At 42.1% G+C, this 24,122-nt stretch overlaps 1 protein-coding gene across 8 annotated transcripts in view; it reads left to right on the forward strand.

Moving 5' to 3' along the window:
• The first annotated feature begins 3,517 nt into the window (after positions 1 to 3,517).
• LOC121514294 (plectin-like) overlaps positions 3,518 to 24,122 on the forward strand; it is a 97,850-nt gene continuing 77,245 nt past the window's right edge. For 2 of the 8 annotated variants that reach the window (XM_041794438.1, XM_041794442.1), the window contains exon 1: positions 3,519 to 7,748. In XM_041794438.1, the coding sequence (XP_041650372.1) occupies positions 3,716 to 7,748 (4,033 nt within the window). In that variant the 5' untranslated portion in view covers positions 3,519 to 3,715. Of the gene's footprint in view, positions 7,749 to 24,122 lie in introns of all 8 variants that reach the window. The other 6 variants (XM_041794443.1, XM_041794441.1, XM_041794444.1 and 3 more) reach the window with 4 other exon arrangements.

A 24,122-nucleotide genomic window follows, 5' to 3' on the forward strand; every position in this document is an offset into this window, starting at 1 on the left:
CACTAAAAGCTGCGTAATCGCAGGCTACAACTTACGCCAGTATGCAAGAATTAAGCATCATCATTGTGCATTATCCATCCATGGCCACAGTGCCATGGTAAATAATGGAGCGAAGCAACAACAAAGCTGTTGTAATTGTAGCGTTCATATGCTTAGAAAAACATCTGAGAACAAGATTTTCGTCCTTGGTCGAATCCCTCAAACGTCTGCTTTTTGGCATTGTCTCTATTCCTATGCTAATTTCTTTGTTTGTTTGTGCCAGTGTCGAGTTTATCATAATGTCATTTCTTTCTGCATTCCTATTGGTTGGTTGGTCGACATAGGTCATAGCCGCAGTCACATTGTGACATGGTCATCCTAAATTTCTGAAACTATCTTTGGTCAAAGGCCGTGACAACGGCAGTCTTTCCCAAAATCTCACAGTGTTTACCAGGCTTTAGTTTAGGCTAAGCCCCTGGAGGTATTCAAAGTGTGGCTTAGACACTGAATTTTTACAGCACCTCCTCCCGAGAGGTACAGAAACCTCCGAAGGAGCAGTATCATCCAGTAAGGACAACTGTCCTACATGCAGTGATGATCATTTATTACATATCTTAGTAACTGACACAGTTTTTTTTTTTTTTTTAAGATTTATTTTTGGGCATTTTTGTGCCTTTATTAGATAGAGGAGGACAGAGGATAGAGTCAGAAACAGGGTCAAGAGTGGGGGAGAGACATGCAGTGAGGGGCCTTAGGCCGGATTCGAACCCGGGCCGCCCGCGTACATGGGGAGCGCCTTTAACCACTAGGCCACCTGCTCCCCACTGACACAGTTTTGAATAGACTGGAAATGAGGCAAAAAATCTCAGCCTGTTAACATTTTATAACTGATGCAGTTATTTCAGATTGTTAAGCCTCATATCATTTTACTGACAGGACCTTTAAAACAATTCTCTGATGTTATGCCACTTCATTACCCAGCATATCCTGCTGGTTTCAACACTGAATTGTTTTAAACTAACAGGAATTAATACTTACTACTACCCCTATTTTTGGGGTATCTTACCATAGATAATTTGTGTGGAGGAGGATGACGGATCAGCGTCAGGACTGGAGTTTTCTCCTCAAGCTCAAAGTCTTAAGGCTTAATACTTAATGGCTGAATTTCCCTATGATTACACTACTCCACCATGCTTCTCTGCTATATACACGAAGGTAATAACTGAGGTTCACTGGTGTCTAGAATTTATTCCAATCAGTTAAATTGATAACAACTGCAACTCTAGAGGTGATGCTATTTTCTTGTTGTAGAATGTTTATTATACATGAGAGAGAGCTCCAAATACTTCAACAGAATAGGAATGAAATACTCCAGAACCATCCTCACGCAACCTCATTAGACTTTCTTAACCCTAAACTTGCGTGTTTACACTTGTACATACACATCTAGTGTTACCTGCTGCAGCCGCCATCACCTCAGTGCCTCAGTGTCAGGCAAACTGCAGCATGCCATCAATAAAAGCTTTATTTCGTAATACTGAGGAATGCCTTTCTTGTACACTAATGCGATAATGCCTTCAGTTTGAGTTATGGACTTGACGTGTGCCATTAAAGATGATATAGCACAGTGAATGGTGTTTTAGAGCATATTTGCTATAGGTGGAGTGCATTCATGGCCTGAGGCAACACCTTGTAGACTGACAAGATGCGTGTTGGAGAAGTGTCGTGGGACAGGAATGGTTGGCATGAGAGCACTGAACCGCCAGAATCACTGAAAGTTCTTATTTAAACTTATAATGCCAACATTAACACGTTTATTTTCACTGCTTGCTGTCTGTATTTACTGTTTGACATCTTAAGGAAATGTTGTAGCACTAGAGTTTCTTCCACTGTGACAGTAACTGTACTGTAAAGCCTAACATTCTGCTGCTGATTCTTTCCCTGCCTTTAGATGAATGCTAATAGTTTGTTTCAGGTCACATGAGTGTCTTTGCAGATAGCGATGTGTTAAAACGACAGTGTTGTACAGCTGTTCAACACAACAGATTTACAGCCTGCTGCCTCTGCAGCCTGTAAACGGATATGTGACTTACTCAGAACAGGATCACTACATTTATTTGACTGTTTCCATGGAAAATAAAATAAAAACACTTTCACAGCCAGTGTTTGGATGCAGAATAATGTGTGTGGTTTCAAACAGTAGGGGGGAAGCGTCATTTCAATGCCACTATAATTGCGCAACAAGAGCACTGTGTTCCAGCAGAGTCCTGCCTGCCTGCTCCAACTTTCTCCTTCAGTGGACGTATAAAACTCCCTCTCCTATTTCTAACAACAGTCAGCTTTCTTCTCACTTGGCTTTCGTTGGACACCGGCCACGAGGAGACACTGTCACTGACACAGAAAGACGAACAGGAGACAGATGTACAGAGGAGAGAAGTGATCTAGGGAAAGAAATCCGATACCATGTTCCTGGGAGTGCTGAAAAGGTTGGCTATAATGCGAGGCCCTTTATATAGTTGTACAAGGCAGATTCTTGGTTCCCTGCTAAATGCAGCTCTAATGTTGGCTGTCTTTGCAGCATGTTGCATCATTTTAACCATCTCAATGGGCTGCAAGAGGAAATACTGATTCATCTGTGTAGTTTTACTCACTTGGAGATAGAGCGAGCCTCCAAACAAACTTGAATTAGACTTATAATAGCTCTGTAAGGCTGGGTTTGGCTATGACGGCTTAGTCTTTCTATATCCTGTCCATTCAGCCTTTGTTAAATGTCTCAGTGTGTTGAGAAAGACTTCAAATGTCACTAGACTTTACACACTGACAAACTGTGTGACATGAAATCCGAAAAGCAAACCCTGTGTAGCGTAAAAGGTCTTCAGTGATACCTGATCGGGAAACGTGTAAAAGGAGACACCTTGTACTTGGTAACCTACATACATGCGCTACATGTTGTTTCAAGGCAGGATCGATGCCAACTGGTGGACTTTGTTTAGACTAATCTTATAAGAACAGTCCTTTTATTGGTGCAGTGTGTGTGACACGCCAAAGGGTGTGTATCACCCGGTCTTAATGTGTGTTTAGAGGTGTGTAAATTACACAGGAGGCGTGTGCTTTCGTGTGAGAGTGGGTGTCTCTGTAAAAGTCCCAGAGCTGCAGAACATGTGCTCCAACACACTCCATAGGTGTGCTGCCTCATTCAGGAGACTTTGCTCTTTATTTTAATCACTTTACTGCAGACACTTTTTCTGTCTTTGCTTGCAGCTTTCTGCCATACTGTTTACTCTAGTGAGACTTTTTTTCCATGCCATTTTTTTCCCTAAGAATCACACAGAGAAGGTAGGAGGAGCCGGACTGAGAAGTGTGCCTCACTCTCTCTCTCTCACACACACGCTGCCGCTCTTCCATTCTGTCATTGCCATCTCGGCTGAACGGAGACTGTTCAGTCCCAGCCACGCTGAAAGCAGTGGGGGGACAGCTAACTTTTGACTTTATGTCAGAGTTCACAGAGGAATATTTGTTTTCTTCACGATATCCAAAGGAGCAGCAAGAACAAGAGGAAACAGTAAGAGCAACATTACAAGGATTTGTTCTGTCATTTTTTCCTTATTGAATTAAGAAACACGTGACAGCTGGTTTTGCCACTGGATTCTTTTACGCATCGAAGCGTTGTTATCTTTTTTCTTTCATGCTTTTATTTTCAGTTTTACTTTGAGAGAGTTTACTTAGATTAAGCACAATGGTTGCTGGAATGCTGATGCCCCTAAGGGACTTAAGGGCCATCTATGAGGTCCTGTTTCGAGATGGTGTCATGGTGGCCAAGAAGGACAAGAGACCTCAGGCCAAGCACCCTGAGGTAGATGGTGTAAGCAATCTCCAAGTGATCCGTGCCATGGGGTCTCTTAAGTCAAGGGGGCATGTGAAGGAGACATTTGCATGGAGGCATTTCTACTGGTACCTGACCAATGAGGGCATTGTTTACCTCCGTGACTTCCTCCACCTGCCCCCTGAGATTGTTCCCGCCTCCCTGCAGAGGATTAGGAAGCCAGCTGCCACCCTTCATGTCGCCCACCGGGCTGCACGGGTCCAATCTGTGGAAGGTCCCACATCTTATGTTCCAAAGCCGGGTCGTAGGGGCGAATTAGAGAGCCAGGAGGCTCTGGCTGAACGCCAAGGGTACCGCCACAAGATGATGGGTGCTGGAGAAAAAGAGGGCTACTCTGATAGAACCCCAAGATTCAGGGGTCGTCCTCAGGCTGCAGGCCCAGTCAGGCCAAGAGCATCATGGGAAGTAGAAGACCAGTCTCAGTCTTTGTACAGGAAAGGGAACAGCTTCCCCAGTGAGTCAGCAATGATGGAGGAGAGCAGGGTGCAGAGAGTCTCTCGTCAGCTGCCTGATGCTGGCAATGAGAGGCAAGTAACAAAATCACAAGAAAGAAGAGTGTTTGAGGTCCAAAAGGAGAGGGCCCCGGTTTCTGCACAGGTTCAGAGGCAAAATCTGAAACAGGAAGAGTCACAGACATCAGTGTCCTCCAAAGCAGCCCTACCATTAACGGTGACTGCTGCTGCTTTGGCTGCAGGTGCTGCAGCATCAAAGATCCCAGCAGAGCCGTCTTCACCCAAAACAAATAAAGAGAAGCTTAAGAGCCCTGATGAAAAAGCTTCCATGAAGCAGAGTGAAATGGTAACATGCCACTCAGCTATCACAACACTTCCTGGCACAGAGGTCAAAGAGGAGAAGACAAAAAAGGCAATTGTGGCGGATCCAAGTAAGTCTGCTGAGGTTAAGGCTTCAACTGAGAAGGCAACTGAAAAAATAAAGCCCCAAACGGTTATTACAACCACTGTTTCTCAGGAAACCTCTGAAGTTATTACTAAAGCTGCCAGTGCCACCCCTGTTGGCATCCCTGCAAAAGAGAATAAGAAATCGATGGAAACTACACACGACCCATTTAAGTCTGCAGAGGTCAAGGCTTCAACTAAGAAGGTGACTGAAAAAGTAAAGCCCCAAACAGTTATTACAACCACTGTTTCTCAGGAAACCTCTGAAGTTATTACTAAAGCTGCCAGTGCCACCCCTGTTGTTAAAAAAGAAGCCAAAGAGGAGACGACAACAGCTCTGATTGCTGATCTGGTCAAAACTTCAGTTCCAACTAAAAAGGAAATCAACAAATCAAAAGCCTCTTCTGTCAGAGAAAGCTCAAAGCCCCTTGTTGACAGTACTGTCATCACTTCTGTCATCACAGAACCTGTCAATAAAGATGCAAAAGAGAATAAAAAATCAACACACACTACAGTGGATCAAGTTAAATCTGCAGAGGTCAAGGCTACACCTGAGCCAGCAACTGAAATGGTAAAACCTGAAGCAGTTATAGCCACAGCTGCTTCTCCAGAAATCTCCAAACCCCTTACTGACACTGCCATCCCTGTCACAAAACCCTTCAGTAAAGACATCAAGGAAGAGATGGCAGCAGAGGTGACTGTGGATTCAGCTAAATCTGCTGCTGTTAAGGCTGAAAACCCTTCTGATAAAGTGAAGGCCCAAGCAGATATCACTGCTACTTCTGCTGCTCAGGAAACCTCCAAACCCATAAATGGCACAGCCAGTGCCTCCCAGGTCAGCACAAAACCTGCCAACAAAGAGGTCAAGGAAGACAAAAATCAGGGAGCAAAGGTTGATGAGGGATCAAATAAACCAGCAGAGGTAAAGGCCCCAGTTGAGTCTAAAATAAAGCCAAAGAAAATTGGCAAAGAGACTATGAAATCCCACACCCATGGTAGACCAAGTGAGCCAGTGATCAAGACCTCTGAAGTGACTCAGGCGCCCACTCAGGTGGATCTCTCAGAGAAGCACAAGAGGGATGAGATGCCCCCGAAAACTACTAAGGTGGTTGAATCCTCAGTTCTTGAAGTGAAGACCACCGTTATGACAACAACACTTTCAACTTCAGTGGCCAGCGCTGACGACGAAAAACCTGTCAAGTCTACAGTAACGCAGATTATTACAAAACAGGAGAAAGCTGATCTGAAAGAAGTCCCTGAAGTGGAGAAAGAGGGACAAAATGAGCAGAAAAGCGCAGAATCAGAACATAAGGACTCATCTTCAGCCCCTGTCAGTCAAAATGCTGCCATAGAAACCATGCAGTTGAATGAAGGAAGCTCAAAATCAAAAAGGAAGAAAAAGAAATCCCAAGGAGAGTCACCTAAGGGTATTAATGACGAAGGACCACCTGAGTCAAAGTTAGAGAGGGAAAATACTTGTATTGACAAGCCCCCAGTGAAGGAGGTTGCAGAAATGACCCTCAAAGCTACACCCCTGCCGACCTCAGAGCCATTTAAAATGAGTGCAAGTAAAAAGCCTGAGGGAGAAACACCTGTAGAGGCTAGTAAGACTCAGACTAACAAAGATGTTGGTGTGGGAGAAATAAAGGAAGTCCCTAAGCAAGGAGAGGAGAAGCCAAAAATAGATGCCCCGAAACAACCTGAGGACCAGGGTATTTCTGAACAGACCCCTGCAGTGCCCAAAGAGCTCCCAGCTGATGCAAAAGTGAAAGAAAAGACTGATGAAAGCAGTGTTAAAAAAATAACACAAGGACTGTTATCGTCAGCGGACAAATCAAACGTAAAATTGGCCCGTGCGGAGCCCACAAAGTCAGAGGAAATGACTGTCACTACAGTGGAAACAGTGATTGTGCAGAAAATAACTCAAGTGGAGCCTGCACAAGCCGGTCCTAAACCTGATGAGAAAATTCCTGCTACAGTCTCAGAGCCACAAAAACTCACATCAGAGACTAAATCCTCAATAAGTGCGGGAAAATCTGCAGAGGAGACTTCAAAGGGTAAGAAAAAAGGAAAAGGGAAAAAGCAGGCCCAGGCCTCAGCAAAAGAGGACATAAAAGCAGAGTCTGTCCATTTTCCTAACAGCGACACACTGCTATCCACTGACATTACATCATTGCCTGAGAACACTGTTAAAGAGAGCCCTGTCACGGCCCTTGAACTGACAGAGGAGAATGTTTCCCCAAAGATGACTCCTGAAAGAATGTGCAGCGAGGAAACCAAGCAGGCTGCAGCTGTGCTCTCTGAGGCCCCGGCAGACAAAGGGGAGGTGGAGTCAGCTCTGCCTTTAGCAGAAAAAATCAAGCGGGAGGTTCCGAAACCAAAAACATCCTCGACTGCGAGGGAAGCACACGCACACGCCGGAGAGTTAGCGTCAGCAGCACCAGCGCTAACAGCAGAGGCAGCTGTAGCTAAGGCACAGGCCAGCCCCCTCGCCAAGCCAGAGGAGCCTCCCAGAGTTGCACAACATTCAGCCAGTCAGGCAGCAGAGCGCAGCACAGAGAAAAACCTCTCTGTTTCTGAGGCCTTAAAGCAGGAGGAAGAGAAGAAGAAGGACTTGGAGGAGGACACACCCTCTGTCACTGCCACACCCGCCGCTGCCCAGCCTGACCAGCCTCACCAGGGGGACACCTGCGAGTCTGTAAGCTCTGACGCTGACGCCATGAAGAGGAAAATTGTTGTGGTTGAAGAGATTGTGGAGGTGAAGCAGCTTGTGAGTCCTCAAGCAACAGGGGAGCAGTCACCTCCTCCACCTGTGCAACCTGAGGGGGAAGGTGAAGAACTGGACCTAGATGTTCTGGAGGCCATTGCCATAGAGCGGGCACTGCTGTCTGAGGCTGCAGGGGTCAAAGTGCATGGAGCCTCCCCTGATCCAGACTGGGACCACTCACTGGAGGAGCCAGAGGAAAAGACGTGGCCTAACTTCATTGAAGGTTGGTTTGAACCCTACTTCCGGCCTTTTTTTACCCACTCTCTCTGCATGTGATGTAATTGATGTTGTTTGAAGTGTGGGAGGTCTTAGGTAGAGTAGGACATGACAGATCTTTTGTTTGTCCTTCACCTTGTCATGTACTGGAAGTATTTCTTGGGACACTCCCATATTGTCGTTGTCTTTCTTTTGCTGATCTTCCAAAGTATTATTTTGGGTTACTTAATAACAGTTTATGTCTTATAGTTACGTGTTACAGAGCCTTCTTTCTGCTTTGTGATGTGGACTAGAGGCAGCCTGTCTTTAGTGTCACTGAGCTGGTGAGAAAAGTCCATTGAGATGTGGCTGTGATTTAATTATGAGTGTGTTAAAATAGATGAAGTGTACGTAACAGGGTCATAGCACGCCCTGCTGTGCATTCAAGACCGTCAGTTTCTCAGACAGGCATCATGGCATTGAATCCTCTGCAAGATATTTTACAGGTGAAACTTATAATTAAAAACTCATAAAGTTAGATGACTTCCGCATTCAGTGCAATCTAGATCAAACCTGTCATTTACTACTCTGTTTACATGCAGGGCATTCAAGCCGTGACATTAAAAAAGTCTCTTTTTGGAGGGGAATTCCAGCTCTTTTGCTAATAATCTGAACTCTGCACATGTGTCAGTGAGAACCTTAATCTCCAAAGCCATCTCTGAGTGTTTGCCAAATGAGATTACACAGACCTGCAGTCCTTCCAACAAGGTGGGGCTGTTTGCTGAGAATCAGCCTCGCCTGTTCCCTGTAGAGATAGAAGTCCTGGAGTTGAAGCCAGGCCGACGATGAGAGGGAGGTGTGGTGCTTTTGGGAGCTCTAGTCCTCTTTGCTCCAGTAAGACTGTGTTCCTGGCACAGTTTTGCACTCTGCATGTTTTTTTACTTCCTGCCTGTCTTGTATGGGAGATAAGCATGCCCTCTTGCATACCATTATGTAATGGTATGCATAGGATATGGGCTAAGTGATAACAGCAGGCCTCTTTTGCTCAGTTTGGTGGAAAAAAGTTCCAGAGAAAGGTGCCACTTGGTGCTGTGGTCAGCTTTGCTGAAGTGATACTTGCCTGTTTCATATCAGGATGCAGAAGCATGTGACTCAAGACTTTATGATGGTGATTATTTCACAACTTTCACCAGCTGAGTGTCATGTTGTTTTGACTATCATGCGCATTTTTGTCATGCAGAGAGGGTGTAAAGCAGGGACTTCACATGGGCGTCGTCTGTTGTGGGTGTGAGCGAAGGACAAAGAGTTGGGAAGTCGGAACGGCTTGCTCACGGCTCTCTGGGTGTGTTTGTTTGGTCCCACACGTGACAGCAGGTCTGGATTCAATTAGCAGCAGCGTTCTTTTATTCAATCTGTGGTACTCATCAGGAAAATCAGTCCCTTTTTGAGTGCGATAAAACCACATGTATGACTCATATATAGAATAAGCAGCATATGCATCTCATCATACACAGAATCAACTGCAGTGCATGACAGCTTCATAAGAAAACACACTCTCTGCTTTTGCTTTAAATGTGAAGATTCACAAATATGTGTTGCTAATGAGTTTGTATTGTTATCAGATGGAGACACAGCAGTGTAAGACTATCAGATGGACACACTGTGCTGCAACACTGCTGACATCTGCTGTCCATTAACAACCACTGTCATCTGTCTTCACAGACCAAATGCAGCATTACTCGAGCTGATGTTATGCAACTTAAGTAATTCATATTTTACGCCATAAAGAGTGTAAACCTTGTTTTCTTTTGGTCATGAGGCTCAGAATTGACTTTTTGCTCTGCTGCAAAAGCATTTTTCTTGGGATTTGACCTCAGATGAAATGAGCTGCGTTATACAGAGCAGTGGTTTGCAAAGATACAGTTTTTATGTTCAGTATTCATGGTATGTCTGCTAATTAAATGGCTGTCAGCAGATGCACACGCCCTGAGATAAAGCTGCAGATAGGTGGTTCTGCTTTCTTGTGCTGCAGTTTCTGTTTCTCTTTTATTGAATCTGTGATGTGGAAACCAGGAAGAAGGAAAGTATTTCAAAATCTGACTTAGGCCACAAAAATGCTGCATTCAAAATAAGTGGTCCTTTTGCTGGTTTGGATTTCTAGGAAGCGCTTTGACATTGTGTGAGATTTCTTATGAATGGATTGTGCCGGACAAAAGCTGTGCCCTTTTGTGAAAAATGGCCATGTTTGAGAGGCTTTCAGCTCTGCCCACCCACGGCACCAATGTCAATTAGACTGTGTCACATCCCAGACATGTCACTGAGGTCCTCATCTCTGAAAATGTGCCCGATGCATTCTTGTGTGATTGGTTAAATGAAGAGCTGCACTATGCTGCAGCTCTGTGCCTGTCATTATGGCGGCACGTCATCTTGAAGTTGTGACTCACCCAGACTATTCTCAAAATCAGAGTGCTTTGAGTTATGAGCCTGACCTTTTCGGGGATTAAAAAAAGAAAAATGGAGGATATTGTGACTTTTCAATCCCATGCTTTCTATCAGTAGACTGTGAGCTGGCAGCTTTAAAGGAACTCTGCATGATCAGACAAAATCACCAAGTTGGATAGATATACGTCTCTTATAGAAACTCACTAGATATCTGTATTTCAAGAAAATTATCGCCTCTCAGCTCCCACATCTGATCACAACTCTTTCTCTGAATTCAGTGATGTATTGAAATATCACATATTTGTTACTAAGCCCTGCTGAATTAATGCTGATGCACCACAGCGCTGCTGCTGTGGGCAAAGCTTAACCTCCTCCACCCCAGCTTCCTACTTTATATCAAAAAGCTTGTTGCATCCTCATATTCAGATTCATCCTACTATGCATTAATTGCTTTTGAACTATTGTAATGCATTCACTAATCATTGTCATAAATGTATCCATCCATATGGGGGTTTCTAGCCCTGGAAATTCAGAGCATACTGCTTCCCTAACCCAGGGAGCATCTTTTGAGCAGAGCTTTCTCCACCAAGTCAAAATATATATTCATTTTGCAATGAAATGGTTTAATGTATGATAATAGTATTCCTGAATGAAAAATTGAAATGAAGTCACCAGGATACTGACATGTTTAGTCCGCACTGCACTCTGGGTAGTTTGACATCATGGCCCTTCAGTAGTCCTCTGCCTGCACTTTTTCTATGCATAAGTCACCCATCAAATCTTTGTATTGTGAAAAAGATCCAACTGTTAGTGATGAGAAAATCATAAAGACGTTACTCTCAGTGTCAATCAAAGTAAATGTAGTCATAGAGGCAAAAAGACGGTGAGTGGAGCTCATATTATAGTGTCTCTACTAGTGCCTGCAGAGAGAGCGAGAGAAAGAGTGAGAGAGCCTATCTGGGTGAACAGTCCTGGCTGTTGACACCCATACATCTGTAAGTGCTGCTTTTAACACCTGGTATAATGCTCATCATAATGTCTCAGTGATCAATTAGGTAAATTAATTTTGAATTCTTATCTTGATGAGTTATTCCATTTCTCTGTAATCAGACAAAAAAAATCTAGTTTTTCTACCTTGTCATGTTTCGACTGTCATCTGCAGTCTTCCTTAGAACCGTCACCTGACCACTGTGACGTGTCCTTATCAGCTGTTCTTCCCAGGTGTGGTCAATCTGGCAGACCTGACAGGTCTATCAGGCTGATCACACCCCTCACTACCTAATGGTCCCCTGATGAGGGGGAATTTATGCTTTACCACACCTGGGACTTTCTCCTCCAGAGACCGTTGGGCGGCGGGGGGGTGGGGTCAGCCCATCGGGTCAGTCAGGCTGACCACGCTTCTGAGGAATGTCAATGTATAAAAACACCATCCCTTACATTTCTTTGTCTGATAAAAGAGAAAAAAAAATTGTCTCAGTGATCACTTGAATGGTTGCTTCTTTATATGTAGATTAACACAGCCCCATTCACCTTCAGTAGCCTTTAAAAGCAGGAAATAATGGCGGCATACCACGAACACAAGCACTGAGTTAATCAGGTGGACCTTCACTCATGTAATTAGACATGGTGTTAAACATGTAGAAATCAGAGCTTTTAAAGGTGGACCAGGTAATTTTTAGCTAAATTCTAATACTAAAGACATGAATCAGGTAACACCAAGCCTAAACAGAGAGCTGGATTTTGTGAATCACACCATCCAGAGACATTAACAGCAAGGATTTATCTCCTGAGTTTTATTTTTGTATGAGACTCACAAGGCAAATGCTACTGCAGATGGCATGAGTCACACCAGTCCACTCTTTTTTATACTGCCTCTACAAATAAAACACGCCTGGGTTTGAGGTGAGCCTCTGTAGACAAAAAAACAAAACAAGTTTTGTTAATCAACTCACCACTTTTGTTTATGGTATGTCGCCATTATTTGCTGATTTTAAAGGCTCCATGTTTATTTGTATATGAAGCAGAAAAGCCTTCGTGACACTGGGATGTGATCAGAGCAGGACTTAATAGCAATACTTAGAGCTCTATGGGCATCAGTGACGTGGACTTATGGCTCACGTAGGTAGGCCTGCTCTCCCTCTCTCTCTCTCTGCACTGATACAGACACTATAAAATCAGCTCCACTCACTGTTTTTTTGCCTCTATGAAAATATTCATTTTGTTTTACACTGAGAGTAAAGTCTTCATGATTTTCCGTTCACTAACTGTGTGATCATGTTCACAATAAAAAGATAAATGCATAGAAATAGTACAGCCGAGGACCACTGAAGCTCCATGACGTTACATTACTCAGCAGACTAAAACGTGGCGGCCTCCTGGTGAGTCCATAACTTCAAATTTTCTTACCACGTAGGGTTCCCTTTAAAAAGATTCTGCTGCTTCTTGTTGGCCGCCAGTGATGTTTCCTAAAAACAAAGTTAACAACCTTGGCTGTGTTTTGCCTGCCTCTCTTTTTACTGCTGACCCCACCTGTGTACTCCCATCATACATTTTATTGGACTGATCATAAGTGTTGGGACATATTAGCGTGCCTTGCATAAACTGACGTATGCACACCAAGCAAACATTTTGACAGTGAGGAGACGCTGATACATCAGACTGTGCCAGAGCTGAAAATACAGAGTCAGGATGAAACTTCAGAAGGGCTATAAAATCCTTCAAAGCTACTGCATGAAATCATTAAACCTATGATTTAAACATTAATGAAAAATCAGTAACCAATGCCTTTGTGATCAGTTTGAAACAGAACATTCAAGTCAGCAGGAAGGACCTCGTCATTCAAAGTTTGCACAATTGAGTACACAATGTAAGAGCTGTCTAAACATAATCCTTCCCATGAGACGGTGGTGTGTGATCTTCTAACAGTCGCCGGTTTGAAGTACCGCACTGGCGTACAGGACAAGTTTGATATCAAGTTTAAAAAGCAGTGCGACGCAACATCATGAGTCGAGGGTGGGCCCAGCACAGAATCAGAAATCTGTTAAAGCAATAAAGCAGTTAAATCATTGTAGGCTAAACGCAGGAAATAGAAGAATCGATAACATGTGGAATATATTGAGGGTTTGGCCAAGATGGTTATGATGTTAGTCATTTCCCTGGGTACATGTTGGCGGTCTGACTAACAGGACTTCAGCCTCACTGAGCTGGGAGAGTTGTTTCAATGGGAGTTTTCTGCAAAGTCTGTGCATGTTCACTGACCTTTAGAGCATTGGTGCTCGACTGGGATAGCCTCAGGACTCACCACCAGCTCCTTAATGAGAAACTGCAGCCCAGATTTTAAAGAATAAATAAAAATGTTGCAATTTAGATCTTAGATGGAACAAAGCATCCAGTATACTGAGGAAAGACACGGGACAAAAACAGACTTGTTCATAGAACACATTATTACAGAAACCCTGGGAAAAATATTTATGAATACATGTTGGTTTTACTTTATTTCCTGTGAGAATAGGTCAATTTAAGCTCCTTTCTAGAGATCTCCAGATGGGAAGACCAGTGTTATTTTCCCTAGATAATGGGAAAAAGAGGTCAAAATCTAGAGAAAACAGCCCAAATGAACAGTACAGGAGACTGGGGGTTTGCATCTGGGTCTGGGCACACTCAGTATCCAGTGTGGACCCTTCAGATAGATCCTTAACGCCATGAACACCAGCCTATGTCCCAAATATGCATTGCTCTGGATAAAAGCATCTGCTAAATGACAGATGACAGAATGCAAAATCTAGTAAAAAAAAAAAAAAAAACCTTCATGTGCCTGCTTAACCTTGCAAAGCCAACAGTTTGATCAGGTTCCCTGTCCATCATCAGGTGGATCCATCTTGCAAAGGTCTAATCTGAAATTTTTGATCCCAGTCTGAAAAATTACCAGACCAGTGAGCGCCATTCGAGGGGAATGAGGCAGAATCTTTAATGGTGGTTTAGCTAGTTGTACTGGAATCCAATAAACAATAGCTGCTGCTGATGAAGTGATCTTCTTGGATGCAGCTATTTTTATCTGACATCATTTCTTTACCCAAAGACCTGAAAGCTCTTGGCAGGAAAAAAAAAATGTTTTTGCTCTTCTGCAGATTGTCTTTAGTGTGAATTGGGTTCACCTACTGGCTCCACCGCTGGTAAACAACTACAGTACCTGCATGTGGAGCTCATGTTTTGTAGTGTACCCCTCAGGGCAACACATGCCCAGTGTGTCAAATGTTTGGTTGCTATGATTGGCCTGTGATAAATGTGATGGACAGAACAACCATCCAATCACCCCCCCAGAATTTTCAAACACAGACAATAGGAGGTTTCTCAGGTGGATGTGAAATACATGCTGTATGATGGACATATGAAACAGACTAGCTGGCCTTTCAGGTTACTTTGGATTGATGGATCTCATGAAGTTTTTGCCACAATTTTTGCCTTGAGGCAGACATTTGCACTTCACTGAAAATAGCTCCACTTGCCCCTTTTTGGGTTCCAGCCCACCAGTTGAGAACCACTGCTTGATTGTGTATTTAACTTTCCTTAAAATCAAACATTTTCACCTCTGCTAATAAGAATTACCATTAGTAGTCACTTCATAAAATAGTTTTTGCATATAGGCCCACACTGCATTCAAATTTTATGTTGAGCGTAGATCGCCTAGCGGTTAGCCCATGCCCCGTGTGTGAAAGCTAGTCTTCCTAGCAAGCAGTGCAGCTTCAAATCCAACATGTGGCTCCTTTCTTTCATGTAACTCCACTCTCTCTTCCTGATTTCCTACCATATCCACTGCTCTATCCTCTCCAAATAAAGGATTTTACATCCAAGCTGTAACATAATAAACCGCCACTTGCTGGGGCTGCAGCCACTGACCGACTGTAGCTCAGCTATAGGCTACCTCTCTGCTCTACTACCTGGATGTAAACAAGGCAGACCAGCATGTCAGGTCGTATTCTGACTGGAAAACGGAGGAATAATATACGTAGGTGGTGTCAGGTTATATTGCTCTTGACCAAGGCACATTTAGCACAGTTTAAGACAGTGGACATTAACCTGCAAGGAGCACCAATGGCTGGCAGGGCTGGCATTATTAACATGAGCAACATTCAAGAAACCAGGTTACAGCTATTATACTTGCAGGCAACTTTAAATAAATCATCCTCAATTTTAACTGTCTCAGAGAGTTGTCATATGGTCAGTTCATCCGAATATACATTTGCCTAAGAGCATCCCCAATATTGTAATTTATAATAAGTCTGACCTTCATGGTTTGACCTTTACTTTGAAAAGCATTTCCCCTAAGTGATCAGCACTGCAAAGCAATGTTTTCAAAAGAGAGCTGATATGAGTGAAGATTGAGACAAGAGGCATCTCCCTTTGGACACAAGCTTAGAATACCTTTCACCCATGTGTCCTAACATGAATGATGCGTGCATGGGGTTAGGGTGCCTCTACAGTTCAGGAGTTCGTGGAGGCACACCAGGATGTTCATGGAGGAATTCCCTGCGATCCTCTCTAAAGCCCCTACATGGTTCCTCAGTTTAGCCGCCCTCGATTCTCGTTGGACATCCATCTATAGCGATGAAGTTGCATGAGAGGAGAAAATCCCAGCTCTACTCTCCAGACACTGGGTGGAATTGCTCCTCATATTAGGGTGAAATGCAACCAGTTGTCAACGCTACAGTTGACGAAGCCATATGCATACATTAGGAGCTTCTATTTAGAGAATGTTGTGCATTGCTGTGATCCCAAAAGCAATAGGGGATGAGCAGGGAGCACTCAGGCCATGCTAAACTCTTCTGAAATCTGTCCATCACTATTCACTATGATAGGCTGAATATGATCTATGCTATATATCATCACGTTTAGCTCTGACTTTTCATATTTGTTGGCTTTGTTGCTATTTGTGGCCTACTAATGTTACTGCCAGGGCTTTTTCCCATAATGATGCTGAACAACATATCTAGTTTAACATCTCATTTACTGTTTAAGTGCCAGGTAATGAGTAAACGGTCCTGTTATACAGGATGCATCATTAGCAAAGAAAGAAAATCCATGTTAAAATCAGCAGCAGTGCTACTGTTTGAATTATTTTTAAATCAACATCAAATCAGGGTTAGTTTTGGCTTAAATTTCAAATTGATTCTTGGTGTTTAGATAAAAATCTTCATCAGTTTTAGTCACGTTTTAGTCATTTTCACTCTTTAAATTTTAAGTCTAGTTTTAGTCAATGAAAACTCAAACATTTTAGTTAGATTAAAGTCAATAAAAAGTCCTCAAATTTTTTTCTCTACTATTGGTCACATTTATTTCCTTTACTCTGAATAAATTAGGCAAATTGTAAAATATATGTAAATATATAAAACAATATCAATGCTTGATCAACACTTCAATTGATTCAAATCAAAGCAATAAAAAACTGGTGAAGAAATTATGGATTTTGATTCTCCAACAGTCCAGCGCTAACATTTTAGTCTTGTTTTAGTCGCCTTCCAAAAAACTAAACTCACTTTTTTATCCATTTCTACTCTCCTGAGATCTGTTTTTAGCTGGTCTCAAAGTTTTTGCACACTTTGGTCTTTGTCCATTTTTCATATGGAGTTTATACACTTTAAAAAAAATCTCATGTTTTGCAATAATATCTGTATATTGACACTGAAACTTTTATCTATCATTATTTATTTATTTATTTGTTCATTTATTGTTGTTATTAGGTTAAGCTTTTTGCATTTTCCATTTAAGTCATTTAAAGAGATGATTGATTATTCAGAGCAGTAGCTGCAGCTCCCTTCTCACTCACTCACTCAACCAACTCCCTCCACACTGAAACCTCACTTCAGACACTGTGATTATGTGGATATGAACCGTGTAATAAACAGTACTGTGCAGAACTTCTGGCATGTTTGGGCCAAAAAATTGAGGCTTAAGTAAAGTGCTGAGTAAGTCCGCCTAAGGTTAACATCAAGCAGGATGGAGGATTGACACAACTCTGGTAGCACTCTGGATGTCCTTATGTTACCAAGGACATGGGGAAATAACCTGTTGAAGTTCACTCTTTCAGGACCGAGTAAGGGGTGGATGTGGTAAGTAAGCCTAAGGCAGAGGTTACCAAAGTTTTAAACCCATGACCCCCAAAGTAACAGCGTGAGAGATCGGGGACCTCCACCTTCCCTTAAGGGGGATTAAGTGCATGATTTTGCACAGAGCATCATGCACAAAACTTGCATTTTAGGTAGTTCTTATAACTTTTACTTACATTTAAGCACAAATGTGACATGATTACTGTGTTTTTATTTTAAATTAAACGTATTCAAACCATTTTTAAAAAACATTTTTCCTTTTTTTGGAAAGCATCCACAACCCCCTAGTTGTGCTCTAGATGTCTATAGGACCCGAAAACTGTTTCCAATTGCCTGGCGTATTACAAGGAGGGGAAAAGCCTGGACAAAAGCAAGGCCATCGAGCTTGACCTTGGCAGCCAGGCAACACGTGTGTGGCATGTTCGGCCATGTGGGGACTCCTTAGTGTCCTGCATGCTGAAAACTCATGGACAGTACTGTAGATAAAAGAAGAATTTGAACTCACAGCTACATTACCATATGAAGATTTCTGTCAGGATGGATGGACTCATTTTGTTTTTTCAAGGAGTGAGAGAGCAAATAAAACATCCTCTGTTTTTTTTTCTTTGCATAGAAACTATTCGCCACAGTCCATGAATTTTTCTTTTCTTTTTTTTTTTTTAATCCCATTATGCATGTAATCAGTCACCAGGCTGACTGGTGGAGTTTTGCAAAATGGGTCAAAATTTAAGTCATTACACATAAACCTGTTACAATCTTAGGTGTGTTTGAGATTATTCTAATAGCTGTAGGGGGGCTGATGTTGCCCCAATGGTCGCTGCTATACCATCAGTTTGAGATCTCACTTTTCATATATTTGCTGGCTTTGTGGCCTACTAATGTTACTGCCAGGGCTCTTTCCCATAATGATGCTGAACAACATATCTAGTTTAACATCATGTCACGCACAATCTAAGTGCCAGATAATGAGCAAACAGGGTGCATCATGGGGGGGAAATCTAGCAAAAAAGAAGAAAGCCATTTGTTTAAATCAGCAGCAAAACTCCTTGAGTTGTTCAATAGGAAGACATGCATTACTTTGATTTCTTTATTACTATCACTGGGTCTACTTTTTCATACGCCGACTTTATTATGACCAGACGATGACTCTAGCATGTGTTGGTCATGTTCTACCTCAGAGGGCTCTCATATTAGAGCTGTTTTGTGGCTGACAGCTGTGACTTAATATCACAGAATAAACCTGCCACCGTCATCTTCAAAGAGAGAAGTAGGAAGAGAGGGTCGGGGGGCTGTCTGCTTGTGTTTGTGGGGGGTGTCTCTAGGGTGTGAATGTAGCCAAGTGTCCCGCCAGAGCTCTTCCATCAGTTTCTAACTGTGACACTGTGTGATCATCTGGCTCCACTGGATATTTATAACCCCAGACCACCCACTCCACCCCCTCTCCAGGCCTCTGCGCCCCTCGCCCCCTACCCCTGCCCCCTTCCCCAAGCTTTGCGTGTCGTCCCTCCTCCCCTGGCCACGGGAGAGCAGGCTGACGGATCCAAACAGCAGGCGCAGGCTGTCACAATTCAACACAGGGGGAAGAAACAGTTCAGAGCAAACAAACAGGAGTCCCTCCTGTCCTCTTCATTCCCCCTCTGTCCAGCTCTCCTCTACCTCCTCGTCTTCCTCTTCCTCTCTGTACCGTCTCTTAGATGAAGATCATACCCGGTAGGTCTGCAGAGTGGGGTTGCTGTGGCGTGTCTTTCTGTGTCTAACTGCGTTTGTCCGTGTGTCTGTGAAATTTTGGCAAAGAGACAGCATGAAGTGTTCCTGTTCGGTGCGTGCTCTCACATAAACACAACAGAGACAGGCACACATTCACATTTAACAGAGAACAACCTTCACTGAGAACAGCACGCCGTCTATTCCATATTTAACCCCGTTCACAATGTGACTCGCTTAAATAACGGGCGAGTTGGCAACCGTCTACTTTTTCCTTTATTTGATGCTACGTAGATAAAAGAGGATGAGGACAGGGGCAGTGAGGCGATGTCACCACCTCCCCACCCCGTCCCACCCTCTTTAGGAGGTGTCTTTCCTGTTAGTCTGACTTCTTGATGGATGTTAACAAGAAGGGTCCACTTATAAAGAGTTTTTTATGCCAAACTTTTTAGTGTGAGTGTCTCAGTTACAGCCAAGTGAGTGTTTGTCCAGGCCAGAGAATGTTGATCATTTAGAGGGCCACACTGAATTTATTCTGACTTCCAGGGGGCCAAATTGTTAGAAACCGAGAGATATTCTTGATTTAACAAGTAGAACTGCTTATAATTAACAAAAGAAACAAATATTTAGCTTTTATCATGCACATTTGAATGGTAATGCTTAACTAATCTGCTAAACACAGTATTTGTACTGATTTTTAATCCAGTAAGCCTTACAGCAGGTTAAAAGAAACTTTTACTTACTGATATAGTTTTTAATAAAATGTATCAGATGATGTAATAAATGATGGTATTACATCTGTAATAATCATCATCTTGATAATAAAATTGTAGAAATATTTCAATTTTTATTGTTTTCATGGCAAATTTTGTCTTTTTTTATTTGTGTAGACAATTTCTTAATATGTGAAATCTCTTTGTGGGCCACTTTGTGGAGAAGGGCCACATGTGGCCCCCAGACCGCCAGGTACCTAACGCTGGTCTGGGTGAACATGAAGACTTATGATTATTTAGAATGATTAATAATTATCCAAAGAACAAGCATATAGCTTTTATTATGCAGATTCAAATAGAAAGGCTTCATTTCATCCACTAAACACAGAATTTAAACTGCGTTATCAATTCAAGAAATAGGGTTAAAGAAATATAGCCTATATTTACCATTATGTATTTTTTTAAAATAAAATAGATTATGTATGAAAAAAAATTACATAAAAATATCTCATTTCTCACTTATAAAATTATAATGTTTGTTTTTTTCAAGTTTTCATGGCAGATTTTATCTTGTTTTTTCATGTTTACAATTTTTTTTTAGGTTTTAGATTGACTTGCGGGCCGCATTGAGTGTAAAGAAGGGGTTCATGTGGCACCCAAGCTACCAGTTACCCACCATTAGTCTGGGTGAACTTATAATTACTTACAATTAACTAAAGGAATAAAAGGAATAAACATATAGCTTTTATTGTGCAGATGCAAGTAGCAGTGCTCAATTTAATCCAGTAACATGAAATTTAGGTAAATTTAAACAGCTTTTCAATACAGTAAAAATAATTATGTGGTAAACTAAACATCTATTTTATTTTAATATTTTTTTTTTTTTTTTTTTTTTTTTTTTTTTTACATTTTACAATGTATGAAAATATTTTTATGGCAATAAGTGCTTGTCTCATCTCTTTACAATTATAGAAATATCTAGATTGTCATGTTTTCTTGGCAGATTTGATCATGTTTTCTTAGTTTTTACAATCTCTTGATGTCTGAAATTGACTTCCGACCTGCATCGAGTTGCCCACCACTGGTACGGCATAACATGAATGCACTAACACCAGCTACCTTACCTTAAACAGTTCATCTTCTCAATTGAGCTTTAAGTGTTTTTTTGTCAAAAAAGTCTCAGGCTTTTAAAAGTTTTAAGCTGATTTTTACAATTTTTATCAAGATGTCATCTATGTAGTGGAATATTTGATCCTAACAGAGCAATTATTTACCATTTCATCACATTAGATATCAATATTTTTTCTTTTTGATCCTTTTTTTTAAAGATTCTTTTTTTTTTAAGTAATTGCAAAAATACTCATTACTCACCACTGGTGGCATTTACAGGTTTTTGTGTGTTTCAAAAAAAAAAAGGACAAGTCAACATAAAGAGGAATAAAAAAGAAAAAGGAATATAAAATGCACATTTAAAAGTAGTCTAATACAATTTTCATGCACAATTAACTGTTATTTTAAAAGCACAAAAATAATTCTTTATTCAATTTGTGTAATAGTGATAAAATATAATGATAGATAATTACATGGAGAAATAAATAGTGACAAAATACCACACACTTGCACACTTTTCAGGAGTGCAGTAAGATTTTCTTTTTGATTTCATGTGTGTAGACTGTCAAACCAACAGAAGCAAGCTGGTGTTGCTTAAGACATCCATTCCTAGTATTCCTTCAGTGGGTTTGACCGTATTCTCCAGAAATGATCCATCAGCTAAGAATGCAGATAAGAGGCTCATCCTGCTTGAAGCATGAATGGTTGTTGCAAAAGATGAAATGAGTCACAGATGTACTTCAGAGGAGCAACGACAACTCAGCAAAACTCTGTCCTAACCTGGTAATGCAGCTCCTGAAACAACAAGATGTTGTAATAGATATAGATGCCATTAAATGATTGGAGCTAATAATTGTAGATAGTTCAGAGCGTGAGCGTCTGAAAATAGCTGAACATTCCTTGCAGAGTAGACCAGAGCAGACGAAAGCTGTCAGTAATAGCATAGCTTCAGGGGAGGGGGAAACAACAGGAATTCCTGCTTCGAGCGTCCTTTTTTTAAAAATGTGCCTGCCACGCCCACGCTGTCCCACTCCCCCTCTGCCCCCCCTCTCCTTGTAAAGGCCCACCTGTCACTGCATGGCTCGTCTCTTCATTCCCTCTGTCTTATCTCTATCTGTCCCAACAAATGCCTGCAAGCCCCCCAGGACCCACTCTCCCCGCCCTGGTGGTTTTGGGGCACTTAGTCACCCTGATTTTATTCTGGAGCTTAAGAAAACACAAGAGGAAAGGTAAGAGAGCTGCAAGGTGGATTTTTGAAGGATAAAAAAGTAATGATGGTAAAATCTAGAGCTGCAGGCCTGTGCCTTCTGTATTCTACTGGTCTAAGTGACAATTAGCATGCTTAATGCTGGTTTTGGTGCTATTTACATGCAAGCACTTCTGAGAATGGTTCATACCACAAATGATACTGCCTTGTGGATCTTGCTTGCCAACATTTTCTTATCTTTATACGTTTTTCCATAGGATATATGTGTAGCTATACAATCCTGCCCCATGTTCACGTGTGGTTTGTTTACCCTGTGCATTAGTCACGTTCATATGTGACCTTCAAACCTGTCAGCCTGCCACTATGAGCGGTCAAAGGTGCCACCAAGGTTTTCCGTGCCACTGACATAAAGTGTCTGTTTTTACTTGCAGCAGCAAAGGGATTAACCCTCATTATGCTCAGACAGCGTGGGAGTCCTCCTGCTTGGCTCATGTTGCACTTGCTCATAAAGTCACACATATATCGCCGTGCATGGATTAAATCCTGCCCTGGTTTCAGGGAGCTGAACTTAGCTGACTTTATTTTGTTACCCTGCAGAGCAGCTGATGAGCTCTGCTGCAACAATGCCTTACTAGGACCCTCCCAAACCTGTTCAGTCAAGTTTGGCTCAGAGATCTGTAGGCGTGTGCATGTGGTGTTGTAGTGTCTTTTCAGTAAGATGAGTCGCGAACATAAAGCATCGCTTTAATGTGCCTGCCAGGTTCGGAGGCACTGCCAGTCCCCAAACCAGCTGCCGGCTACTGAACAAACTGAGCCGGACAAAAGATCAGTGTTACTGTGATGACTTTATCTTGGCCTTACCCTGGAGAAACATCAATTTTATGTGCAGGGAGCCACCGACAGACAAAGGCCTGTAGTACTGAAGTAACACAATAAGCTGTTTGGAAGCATGACTTCATATTTTGTCTTTGTGAGTTTGTTAACTCTCTCAGAAGGTGTTCCCTTTCAGTTTTTGGCCATGGTAGCCTCAATGCTCAGTGGATCTCTCTGCTGTTTAGTCTGTCTGGAAGCATGGTGTTGCTGAAATGTCTGAAGTAATATCCATAGAATTGTTTCATAAATTAAAGCTGTACATGCATGTCAGCAAAGGAAGAGGTCCGTTAGGTCTTGCGATATGCTGAGCTGTCCTCCTGCACTATCATGTGGAAGCTAAACACTGCAATGAGCATGGTTGTCACAATACCAACATTTTAAACTTTGATCAGTTTCCAGAAGAGATCATATGATATCAAGCTGTTTTGTCACCACAGCACCAAAAATAGACGTCCTAGGCATCCAATATTGAGTAACTTCTTGGTTAAAATGACCACAAATGGCAAGGAATCATCTTCAAACTGTCTGGATTGCACAAAAACAACAGGAGCATTTTGATGCTGAAACCTTTGCCCTGTATTTGTGCAATATGGGCAATGTCAGTATGTCTGCCTGCTATTTTGATGGATTTATTCCTCTTCAAGTCACTTGTGTTATGAAACAGGAGTAGTTTTTAAAAGCTTTGGTACTTTGATACTATGGATCAAGGGCTGAGCCAAAAGCCATAAATATCCAGGCTTATCCTCAGTTTATGAGGGTAAAGACACACACTCCCCCCTTTTTTTGGCTTATCAGGCATTTATACACACTATATTCAGCCATCTTTAATCCAAATGTCTATTTTAAATGCGGAAAAATCTACACATCATTTGGGCAACGAAGTCTAGCTCATAAAGATCCTTTAGAGCAAGCATCATTTCTTCAAAATCTATTTGTTCTCAAAGTGTCCTAATCTTTCTGAAACTAACATGTTGAACGGCAATAAATATCACCTCTCCTTAATTAATAGAAGAAACTGTCTGATGATAATTAGCTGAGATCAGCTGATGGCCAGCTGATCCCTATTATCCTCCCAGCTCTCACAGCCAATCACAACTTTCTCTCCAGAAGTGTATTTAGATATGCCGTACTTCTCACTAATCCCTGGTTGTATTAGTGCTGATGCCCCCTACTGGCAAAGTTTAACCTCCTCCACCCCAGCCTCCTCCTTTATAGCATAAAGCTTGTTGCACCCTCTTTGAGATTCATGC

This window comes from Cheilinus undulatus, linkage group 8 (genome assembly GCF_018320785.1).
Source record: "Cheilinus undulatus linkage group 8, ASM1832078v1, whole genome shotgun sequence".
In the NCBI taxonomy this organism is placed as follows: Eukaryota; Metazoa; Chordata; class Actinopteri; order Labriformes; family Labridae; genus Cheilinus; species Cheilinus undulatus.